The sequence below is a fragment of the Saccopteryx leptura genome, chromosome 3, assembly GCF_036850995.1.
Source record: "Saccopteryx leptura isolate mSacLep1 chromosome 3, mSacLep1_pri_phased_curated, whole genome shotgun sequence".
Lineage (NCBI taxonomy): Eukaryota > Metazoa > Chordata > Mammalia > Chiroptera > Emballonuridae > Saccopteryx > Saccopteryx leptura.
In genome coordinates, this window is record NC_089505.1 from 252,996,104 (window position 1) to 253,008,095 (window position 11,992).

Below are 11,992 nucleotides of genomic sequence, written 5' to 3' on the forward strand. Positions count from 1 at the left end.
TTCCGCATACTGGACCAACGCTCTATCCACTGAGCCAACTGTCCAGGGCCTTAAGCTATGTCTTGAAACCAAAGTCTAGTCATACAGTTTTTACTGAGGGCCTCCTTTGGGGTCAGGCTCTGTGCAGGATTTTGGTCTTAATACATGAGAAAATCCCTGACAGACCTTTGTTCTACCCACTGCCGATAAGAATAAATCTAGAAGAGTAAGCAACTCTGAATCATCCTTTACAATTCGTGCCAGATTTATGTAGTAATTCTTACTTCTGTGGTTGAGTTATTTACCTAACATTAGAATCTGTAGTCAACTCTTTGCAGTAGATTAGGTTTCAGAGGGAGGCAAGTCTGACTGCAACCCACTTTGGCAAGCAGAGGTGAAGATGGTCTCCTGGAAGCCACATCTTTGTGTAATACCCTCCCTTTGAGTGTGGGTGGGGCCTGTGACTTGCTTTTAAGCAAAAGAATAGAGCAAAGGTAATAGAATGTCACTTTTGTGATTTGGTTATGTAAAATTGTGGCTTCCATCTTGTGAGAAGACTCTTAACTGACTTCTGAGCTTGAATGTTTGATGAAACAAGCTGCCATGTTGGATAGGCCAACATGGCAAGAAACTGGGCGTGGCCTCTGGCCAACAGCCCGCTAGGAACTCAAGGTCCCTGTCTAAACTTCAAGGACCCGAATTCTGCCAACAACTATGTGACCTCAGAAGTGAATCCTTCCCCAGTTGAGCCTTTGGAGGAGACCCGAGCTGAGGCCAACACCTTGACTGTAGCCTTGTAAGGAACTCTGAAGCAGAAGACCCAGCTAAGTCATGCCAGGATTCCTGACCCTACAGATACTGTGAGATTAATGTGCGTGATTTTAAGTTGCTAAATTGTTGACAACATTAAATTTGTGCATTAGATAACTAATATACTAGCTAACAGGATTAACGAGATAAAAAACAACTTAATTACACTCAGAGTGCTTCCACAAGACAGCCAGCAGGTAGAGACTGCAACACAGCATTTTCCAAACATACTTGCCTATAAAACCAGAATTGCTTTTAACATATTTAGCAAATACCAGCTAGTATATGCCTGCATTTATGCAGACAAAATGTGATCTTCAGTTGAATTAACCATTAAAAAATGGTGATCAGAAATTTGAGTCCTATCACAAGCATATTTACTTTTAAAAAAGGTAAAAAAGATTAGCAATGAGTACTGACTACTCCTTAGTGTCTAGATGAACAGTAGCCAACATTTGCCTGTTATTTCCATTACAAAGCACCTTTCTTACGTATTTCAAACTTGTGGGGTAGGTTTGGGATCTCATTTCCATTTGCTATACTAGTTAGAAGCAGAAATAGGTCCTAAGCCAAGATTTCCCTATTCTACACACACCATATGACAACTCACAATAGTTCCAGGACTGAGCTGGCCACTGGGAAGAGGGCAGGGAAGTTAAGAATGAGCTAGCTGGAAGCCCTCCAAGTTCTCCATGGGGAACAACTTCCCCTGGATGTACCTCAGCATCCTTTGGGGATTAGCAGTATCCTCAATTGATGCAAGCACAGTCTTTCCCACAGCCTTGAAACACACTCTCTTCCAAAGAACACGCACTATTTGTTTAAACCCTGCTAGCTGGCCTGCCTGGTCTCTTTAACATGAGCAATAATCCAATACTGTCTCATCCAGAATGGACCTTGACCCTAACCCAGAATTTCCAGACCAAACAGTCACTGACACACCAACCTATTTTCAGATAGTCCACAGTATCTACTCTATAAAATCCAACAGAGAGGTACAGACAATACTAGAGGCAAAGCAACCACTCCTGCCAAAAAATATCAACTTCCTAAGAAGAAAACGAGGTGTCTGGCAGTTTCTTATAAAGTTAAACATACACTTACCAAATGACCCAGCAATTACATTCCTGGATATTTACCCAAGAGAAAAATTAAAATATATGACTGTAGAAAGGACTTGCACAGTGAACAGTCTTATTCTTAATAGCCCAAAACGTAAATGTCCATCAACAGGTGAATGGGCAGACTATGATAAACCCACACAAATGGAATCCTACCCGACAAGAAAAAGAAATCAACTACTGATATGCACAACCCAGATAATCTCAACAACATTGTGCTGAGCAAAAGAAGCCAGACAAAGAAAATACATGCTGAATGATTCCATTAATACAAAACTCTAGTAAAAGCAAAACTAATCTATAGGGGTAGGAAGCAAAACATTCTATCCAAAACTTCCTGGGGCCAGGAGTAGAGAGTGGGGATTGCTGAGAAGGAACATTGGTGACAGAAATGTTCAGTGTCTGGATTGTGACATGGTTAAATGAGTTCGCAATCAAAACTCACTAACCTGTACACCTAAAATGGGGCATTTCATTGTATATATATCGTATGTCAAAATGCTTAAAAGATAAACACACACACACACACACACATAAACAGTATTAACTGCAAAGGAGATTTTACAGCTAAAAAGAATTACATTCAATGGGATGACTGAACTTTCTTTAGGTTACATAGCTCAACTCTCAGATAGTAATTCGTGGGAAGGGGGTTGCCTAGGGTTAGTGAGCGGAATCTCATGTACCCACAAAATCATATTCCTTCCCCTTGTCTCCTCTGGTTTCCACAGACCAGAATAGGAGCAGTCCTCTCCTGCCCAAACCAAGGGGCAAGGAGCTGAGGCTGTGGGAGTAAAGCAAAACATCTGAAAGATTGTCTTCGGTATTGTATCTAAAAAGGCATGTGCGTACCCAGAGTCACCTAGGTTTCTTCTTATGCTATCTTCTGGGAGTTTTGTAGTTTAGCATTTAGGTCTGTGATTCATTCTGAGTTAATTTTTATGAAGTGTGCAATATCTTTGTCCAGATTCTTTTTTTCTTTTTGCATGTGGATGTCTAGCTGTTCCGGCACCATTTGTTGAAAGAACTATTTTTGTACCATTTTATTGCCTTTACTCCTTTGTCAAAGATCACTTGACTATATTTGTGATAGTCTATTTCTGTCTCTCTATGCTGTTCCATGGATCTAGTTGCCTATTCTTTTGCCAATACCACAATATCTCCGTTACAGTAGCTTTATCCTAAGTCTCATAGTCGGGCAGTGTCAGTCCTGCAACTTTATCCTCTCTGTACTCTTTCTTCCCCTCTCTCCTTTCAAACTCAGATGCTGCTATGAACTCCAGGTTTTTCTAACTTATGGGCAATCCTGTTTCAGGCATCAGTTGCTCATCATGCAAGCAGTTTTGCTCCCCAGAGCTCCGTCTTCAGGCATTTCCCCCACGCCTCACATTCACACATCAACTTTGTGGGCTTTCAAAATAAGAAACATTTGAGCTGTAAGAAAGTTTAGCGGTGACCAAGTTCAACCTCCTCATTTAGCATTTCATAAAAGATGTAATACATTAGACAGAATGGAACGAATCAGTATGTATCACACTTGAAATGTTGTTTTGTGAAACTGGTGTTTCAGACTGTGTATGTGGGGTCAGGGTGCATGTGTGTGGATGCCATAAATTTAAATGTATTTCTTCTTCCTTGCTCCCTGGCCATTTTGGTCGGGGCCACCCACACCTAAGGCAGGAAGACGGTGGCCACAAAGAAGAGGAAAATGTCGCCAGAGTTAATCAACTCTAGGCTCCAACTTGTCATGAAAAGTGGAAATTACATGCTGAGGTACAAGCAAACTCTGAAGATGATCAGAGAAGGTAAAGCAAAATTGATCATCCTTGCCAACAGCTGTCCATCCTTGAGGAAATCTGAAATAGAGTACCATGCCATGCTGGCCGAGACTGCTGTCCATCACTACAGTGGCAATAAGATGAAATTGGGCACAGCATGTGGAAAATGCTACAGAGTATGCATACTGGCTGTCACTGATCGAGTGATTCTGATATCGTTAGAAGCATGCCAGAACAGACCGGTGAGAAGTAAATTCTGCAAAATTTTTATTTAATAAAACTGGCCAGAGCTTGGTTTAAAAACACACACACAAAAAATGTTATTTCTTATAGTGATTCAAAATCAAAAACATTTGCAAGAATTCTAAGACCATGATACTAAATCCAGAGACACAAATCAGACCAAATTGGGAGAGAATGAATACACACACCTTTCCAGAGCTATAGGAATCCTGGACACATTACTTAAAACAACCAGAAAAACTGATCTGAGCTGAGGCTGAACTGGTGACAGCAGAGCTTTAGTTGGCAGTACCCTACAGACTCATGCAGCTCACAGGATGAAAAACTTCACAGTATTCCTTCTTTACGCATCTGTTACTATTTACTCCTCTGATCCTATTGTCAAGGGTGGTACCTAGTTCCCTGTTCTAGCTGAGAAGAATGTAAAACAATTTACTTTTGCTTAGGTATATCTTTTGTTCCCAAATATTTCCTCTACGTTCAAAAATTCTTTACTGAATTTATGAAAATTTCAAAGACTCTTCAGAACAGGATATGGCTCACGCTACACACATCTGATATTTATCATCCCTGGTGTTTACGGTTAGAGTCAGTTAGCAGGGATGTGCTCCTTCTGATCTTGGTACCTCTGACCAAGCTGGGAGCAGAGGAAGGGTGGGGTAGTGGACTTACACGTTCAGGAAAGTGGGAGGTGGGGAGTAATCTATGCTCTTTTTAAGGCCTACATCCAGTTTTGGATTCCAGCTGCAAAGGCTAATGCTGGGCCCCTGGGCTGGGGGACATTTTAGGAAATAAAGCTAAGAACAGCACTCACTCTCTGAATCAAGCAGCCTGAGAGGCTGGGTGACATTAGAGTATTAGCAAGACCTTCAAATATTAAGTCCTTTATTCCTTTTAGCAAGTCTATGTAGTAGGTACTATTATTAGCCTCATTTTACAGATAAGAAAACTGTGGCAGTGAGAGGCTAAATGACTTGTCCGCACAGCTAGTAAGCAGAGCTGGATTCAAATTCAGATAATTGACTTCAGTGTCTGCTCTTAATCTGCCTCTCTGGGTATATGTTCTTTGCAGTCCTTGAATTTTTTTTTTTTTTTTTTTGGTATTTCACCGAAGCTGGAAACGGGGAGAGACAGTCAGACAGACTCCCGCATGCGCCCGACCGGGATCCACCCGGCACGCCCACCAGGGGCGAGGCTCTGCCCCTCCGGGGCATCGCTCTGCCGCGACCAGAGCCACTCTAGCGCCTGGGGCAGCGGCCAAGGAGCCATCCCCAGCACCCGGGCCATCCTTGCTCCAATGGAGCCTTGGCTGCGGGAGGGGAAGAGAGAGACAGAGAGGAAGGAGGGGGTGGGGGTGGAGAAGCAAATGGGCGCTTCTCCTATGTGCCCTGGCCGGGAATCAAACCCGGGTCCCCCGCACGCCAGGCCGACGCTCTGCCGCTGAGCCAACTGGCCAGGGCCAGTCCTTGAATTATTAAGGTGGTCTACTGGGTAGTAGAAGGAATGATGTTGGGTTAAAACCATAAAAAAAATTATTATACCCTGACCAGGCAGTGGTGCAGTGGATAGAGCATTGGCCTGAGATGTTGAGGACCCAGGTTCAAAACCCCGAGGTCACTGGCTTAAGCATGCGGGCTCACCAGCTTCAGCATGGGGTTGTTGGCTTGAGCATGGGATCAGACATGACCCCATGGTCACTGGCTTGAGCCCAAAAGTCACTGGCTTGAAGCCCAAGGTTGCTGACTTGTGCAAGGGGGTCATGGCTTGGCTGGAGGCACATATGAGAAAGCAATCAATGAACAACTAAGGTGCCACAACAAAGAACTGATGCTTTTCATCTCTATCCCTTCCTGTCTGTCTGTCCCTATCTGTCCCCCCAACCTCGCTAAAAAAAAAATAAAAAAAAAATTACAAGCTACCATTTTAGTGAGTAGATTGGCTGAGAAACCTCCATTAATTTGGATCCTTCTTAGACTTGCCTAGTCTTCATCTTGCCGATAGAAGAGAGATACATAGGCATAGATCAAATAACCTGCCATCGCGGACACTTAAAAGGAATGATCCACTATTCACTCTCTTTTTTATTTTTTATTTTTATTTATTTTTTGTATTTTTCTGAAGTTGGAAACGGGGCGGTAGTCAGACAGACTCCCGCATGCACCCGACTGGGATCTATCTGGCATGCCCACCAGGGGGCGATGCTCTGCCCATGTTGGGGCGTTGCTCTGTTGCAACCAGAGCCATTCTAGCGCCTGAGGCAGAGGCCATAGAGCCATCCTCAGTGCCCGGGCCATCTTTGCTCCAATGGAGCCTTGGCTGCGGGAGGGGAAGAGAGAGACAGAGAGGAAGGAGAGGGGGAGGGGTGGAGAAGCAGATGGGCGCTTCTCTTGTGTGCCCTGGCCGGGAATCGAACCCGGGTCCCCCGCATGCCAGGGCTATTCACTCTCTTGACTGTGATCTAGGGGCTAAGATTGGACCTCTGTCTCCAATAGTTTTCTTTGCACCTATTGAAGAAATGTGTTCTTTGCAGCTTGAGAGGTATCATATTCATACCGGTCCTTGGGAAGGAAAGTAAGCCCCTCCCAAGGGAAAGGCTCATAGCAGGGTCCACTGTTGATAAAAGGAGCACAAGAACAAACACGGCTCCTAGAAAAAAAGAGCGACAGGCAAAATCTCATTTGTGCTCACCAGGCACATGGCAGCACCCTCCTATACTTCTGCAAAAGACACCGGTCCAGGGCCACTCTTCTGGCTGCCAGTGCAGACAGTGCCTTGGCCCAGGAACTGTCTCTATCTGCCTCCTTTGCGGATAAGCCTTCGGTTTTCTACTTGAAAACTGCAATTTTTAGCACCCAGATGAGCGTTTAAAAGCCAGCTGCCTCAGTGCTTTCCATTTAGAGCTGAGGTCAGCTTTGGAGACCATAAATGGGTAACACAGTTAGAAAAGAAACTGAAATGTCACGGAGCACATGTGAGATTTCCTCCCCATTTCAGAGTGGAAGGTTCTTCTGTGTTTAGTTTGGACTTTTTTCCATTTTCCACATTTCCTAGTGTTGATTCTATTAGTCCGAAACAGTCCGTCACTGTTCACTGCTTTTCTCCAGGTTCCATATGGTTTCCCAGTATATCTAAAGGGTATGTTAGCCACAAGTCATCTTGAGTTCTCCCAGACATCCTTTTCTTCCCCATTACACTCATTTATTTCAAATTATAAAAAGAGGGCCACCCTCATTAGCTGTGAATGGGGAAAACCCCAATCTTTCTGTAATATCGCTCCATTTATAACAACAGCTAGCACATATTGGGTCAGTCTGTCCTGTCCTAGGAGCTCTACAAACATAACTCATTTAACCCTCAAAACAACCCTGTGAGGTAGGTACTATATGATCCTCATTGTGAAGATGAGGAAGCCAGAGCACAGAAAGTTATAGACATGGCGCAGGACTCATAATCAATAGCGTTGTTCGGGACTAAGAACTTTCACAATGACTGGGTTCCTGATAAACTGTGTCTGTCTCTTTGGTACCCAAACCATTTCATCTTGGATGAAAAGTCACTTGGGTCACACCTAGTTCTGAGAGTCTGGTATTCTTTCGGGTGTTCGGGCATAAAAGCTCCAGGCTGCTTAGGAGGAGACTGTGACTTTGCCACCTGGCAGTTGCTATCCACTGTCACTTCTCAGTTTTCAAAGAGCCTGCTCCAAGTGCCAGCACCTCACACCCACTTCCAGTCTACTTTGTTATTCCTAACCCATTGTGTGGTAGGAAATCAAACCATTTGGTAATGGCATTCTGAATTTTCTCCAAGGCATAATGACTACCTATTGGCTTCATTTCTTTCTGACTTATATCTTGGAAAAACAACAACAAATTAGAAATTGTGGCAGAGAGACCTCGTGGGTCTGGGGGCAGTAGAAGACCAGGAAAGGTCACGGCCTTTAGGAAAGTCTGCACTGCACTGAGAGACCTTTCCCACTCCTTCCAGGTGTTTAAGTTGTGGGCAGTCAGTGGTGAGAGCCTGCTGGATAAACGGGGTATTTACTGGTAGATTCCCATTTCATTCACATGCCCACAGGCAAAAAGGATCATGCTTTGCCTTTGTGAGGGAACAGCCCAGTCACATAAAATCGACATCTGTGAGGTTTCTTTGAAGGAAGCAATGAAAATTTTTTTTTTACCTAGAGTCTTCCCAGGCCTAGGAAGTATTTCCAAATGGCTCAGGACTGTTTCCTCTCACAAGCTGCTCAGTGTGAAAGCCACATTTGAGAAGCTGCACACTTTCTTTCATTAAAGGGGCTGATCTTCTTCTTCTTCTTTTTTTTTAAAGAGGAAGTGGGTATCTGCCTTGACCAAACAAACCCCTACCTGGTTCCTCTTTTGGCTGACAGAAAACATTTCTGAGACTATGGGACTAAATTAAGCAGATGGTGTCGTTACTATGACATGTTGACTTAGGTAGGGGAGGGCAGACTAGGACAAAGAGAGCCCTGAACTGTGGGGCACAGAGACTCATGGTTCTAATCCCTCCTTTGATAAACTATTCTGTGATCTTGAGCAAATCACTTAAGCTCCCTATGGCTCAATTTCCTCAGTCATAAAATAGGATCATACCACCTTACTACCTTTATCCGTGAGCTGCTGGATTAAATGAGGTTGGCTTTGGAAGCATTATGAAACACTACTTATCCCTAATAAACCACGACAAAGGTTCTTTCAGTCCTTCCCTATATCTGCAGCGCAAGTCACTGAAAAGTCTGCACCTAGACTGGCTGCTAAGCCATGATGCTGGTCACCATTCACTTCAGAAGCAGGAGCTAAAGGGTCTAAAACGAGAAAGCCACAACCAAGAAATAAGAGAACCCTTCTGGGGCTGGTGGTAATAAAGTAGCCCCTTGTATCACCCTGTTTTGGGGCCATGGTCTCTCTTGGAGATGAGAATGCTACTGAGCCTCACGTTGGGGGTACAACCAACAGGTCAGAGTTGTGTATCCACAACCATTCCATGGGCCACTGATCCCTGCAAATAAGAATCCTTTAACCCCTATAACTGCATTCTCTCCCAGGACAGCTGACAGATATACATACTGAAAAGCCAAATATACTCTCAACCTCACTAGACTGTTTTCAACACCCACCTATAAGCCAGTCCTCAAACTTTAAGAATCTCTAAGATTCCAGATATCAAGCTGCCAAACACTAAACAAAGGCTGTGACATCATCAAAGTTGCAACAGACCACCTCCACCTGCCTTTTTGGTAAGAAGTATTTTGTAAGAACTTCCTGGTCTGCCTCATCAGAGATTTTTATTTTCCAATGTAATGCCTTGGATTTTTTGTTGTTGTTGTTGCTGTAGTTTCAAATGAACACTCTTTCTCTTGAGTGGTAGACAGTCATCATATTTTCCAGAAGGAGAAATGGAAACGGCAGGAAGTCAAGTTACTTTGCCCAGGGTCTGCTGTTTTTCACAGCCTTAGCTTTGCCTCAGTGACTCAAGACAAAACATACCTCTCCAAGGCTCCGGACTGGAAACCTGGAGTGGGAGCCAGCTGAGCTGCTCACTCAGCTGCACTTGGCCAGGTCAGCAAATGCCTCCAGGCTGCAATTTTCCCATCTGTGAACTCTGGGCTAGTGAAGAAAGGAGAGGCTGACATGTGTAATCCACACAAAGGGCACTATGTCTCAAGGGATGAAAAGCAACTTGTAAGAGTCACAGAAAGCAGTGAAGATGCTTCTCTTTCCCTCTCCTGTAGAACTCACACTTTTCCACAAATAAAGCCCCTTGAAACTCACAATACTCTACAGTAGCCCTGACTATGGGGTGGGCAACCTGTCCCAAACCCCGAGACACTTGTCTGGGCAACGGGCCCCACACAACTAACCCTCAGTCTTGTTATCCTTGGGTCCTCTGAGAACTCTTAAAAAATTGCCAGCTTCCTCCCAGCCAAAAGGCTGAAACAGAAAGGGCCATAGATCACAGGCCAGGATGACCCAACAGGCAAAACCAATGCTCCCAGAAGCTTCCTGGCACTGTGGGGGAGAAAATGGGGTGAAGATATCCGAGAGTGGTTAGAACGTAGCCATAGAATATAAGGAGTAAAGTACACTCACTAATACACACTCACCTACCGGTGGGACTGGCTCTTGCTAAAAGATGTTTCCCTGCTCCTTCAGATTGTCCAGAGCGCCAAGGCTGATGTTTGAAAAGGTCTGGTCAGCATGCAAAGATTCCAGACGTTACTCTGATATTTAAAAGTGCTAAAGGCCACCAGACTCAATTAAGAATTAACTCTTAGGGAATATATAAAGGTGTGTGTTTATGAATGAACTGGAGTGTACTGGAGAACTGGCGTCTCCACTGCGATGGGGGATCGTTACCTGGCCAGGTCGAGGAAAGAATCCACTGTCTCTTTGGGGACTTGAGGGGGTCCCGATACCAGCCCAAGATCGCTGGACTGAAGGGTCTGAGCGCCAGACCCAGGCTTGATGATGAACGCCAAAGCTACCGCGAGCGCGGAGGCGCCCAGCGTGGTGAGGCCGAAGTAGGCGACCGCGATGCCGCCCAAGCGCCCCAGAGAGCTGGCGTCGAGAGAGGCGGCGCCAGACACCAGACTGCAGACCACCAGCGGCAGGATGATCATGCGCAGCATGCGGAGCAGCATATCGCCGGGGAAGGCCAGATAGGTGACCTGCGTGCGGGTAAGTCCGAGCCCGCGCAGCGCCGCGCCCAGGCCGGCGCCCGCCACCACACCGGACACGGTGAGCAGCACCAGCGCGTGGTGCCTCAGAAAGCCGGCGCAGCGCCGTGCGCGTCCTGCCGCGGTTCCGGGCGCTCCAGGCCTTGCCGCAGGCTCAGCCTGGGCGCTGTCTAGGTAGCCGTTGGTCTCGCTGCTCTTCTCCATGGCGCTGCCCGCGGCTCCCAGCTGAATGAAGGAGGTGAGGGATTTTGGCTCCAGTAAAAGACTGGGCTCTCAGGCGGAGGTGGCGATGTCCACTAACTGTGCCGAGCAGGTTCTGGGAGCCCGCCTCGGGAGACTCCCGGTCTGGGCGCAAGAGCAGGTGCGGAGAAGGCTAGGAGAAGCGCTGGAAAGAGGGCTGGAGCCCCCGGCTAAGTGGATCGCACCACGCCCAGGCTTTCACAGCAGCCGCAGGCTGGAGATGATGCAACGTGGGAGCAGCCAGGGATGAATCTGTTGGAAAGGAGGGATCTGCCTGGGCCCGCCCCCTCCACACCCGTCGTCCCCTGCGACGCTGGCCAATCAGCGCCCCGCAGCCGCGGCCTCCGCGCTTTCCCCGAGTTCCCACTCTTGCCTGAGTCGGTGGGGCGCAGGTGGAGCCAGCCAATCCCGATGCCCGCAGCCTTCTGACCCCTCCGATGGGGGCGGGTTCCAGGCTACCGAGCGGAGGCGCGGTCTGAGGGACGGCTCGGGCTCCTTGGCACCTGCCGGGGCCTCTCGGGCTGACCGAGGTCTGGGGCCCCTGGGTCAGAGCGCCCGGGAGAATATGGAATGGGGCTGCGTTCCTTGTCCTGATTGGGGGAGGGGAAGTGTCTCCTCCAGGGTTGGTGGTTTCGTCCTCACCACCCGTAGTCGGCCAGAGAATTTACCGCTTTCTTTTGCGAAGGAGCCACGCGCGGTGAGGGGTCCCAGGGTCGTCTCCCTGCGTCCTCCTGCATAAAATTCCTCCTCCCATGAAGTCCTGTGGGTTTGCATGCGGTCAAGGATGGTGGAGTGCCCAGCGCAGGCCCTGGTCCTGAGAAAAAGGATGGAGGGATGGCTAGATCGATGGATGAATGGATAAATCAGGGAAAATCCGTATCACACACTCATTAAGGGCTCTGACGTGCCAAAGTGAAACCTGGATCCGCGGTGCCACCAAACCCAGCGCCCGGCCCTGCTACTGCGCACTGCGAGGAGCGTGGCTTGGATTCCCCTGCACCTGTCTGCGGTAAAGACGCAAAACTTCTAGGAGAAACAGCGACCTCGCGCCACTACTTCCAGTTGCCTTTCTACCAGGTAACCTCAGCTGAACCACACAAGCCACTGGATTTTAACCTCTTTCATCC

General features: G+C 47.0%; 1 protein-coding gene and 1 pseudogene across 1 annotated transcript in view; one reads left to right on the top strand and one right to left on the bottom strand.

Moving 5' to 3' along the window:
• Nucleotides 1-11,098, bottom strand: part of SLC1A4 (solute carrier family 1 member 4) — a 38,212-nt gene extending 27,114 nt beyond the window's left edge. The window contains exon 1 of the mRNA XM_066378146.1: nt 10,306-11,098. Within this exon, the coding sequence (XP_066234243.1) occupies nt 10,306-10,829 (524 nt within the window). The 5' untranslated portion in view covers nt 10,830-11,098. The remainder of the gene's footprint in view (nt 1-10,305) is intronic.
• Nucleotides 600-3,941, top strand: LOC136397411 (large ribosomal subunit protein eL30 pseudogene; annotated as a pseudogene).
• Nucleotides 11,099-11,992: the final 894 nt, after the last annotated feature.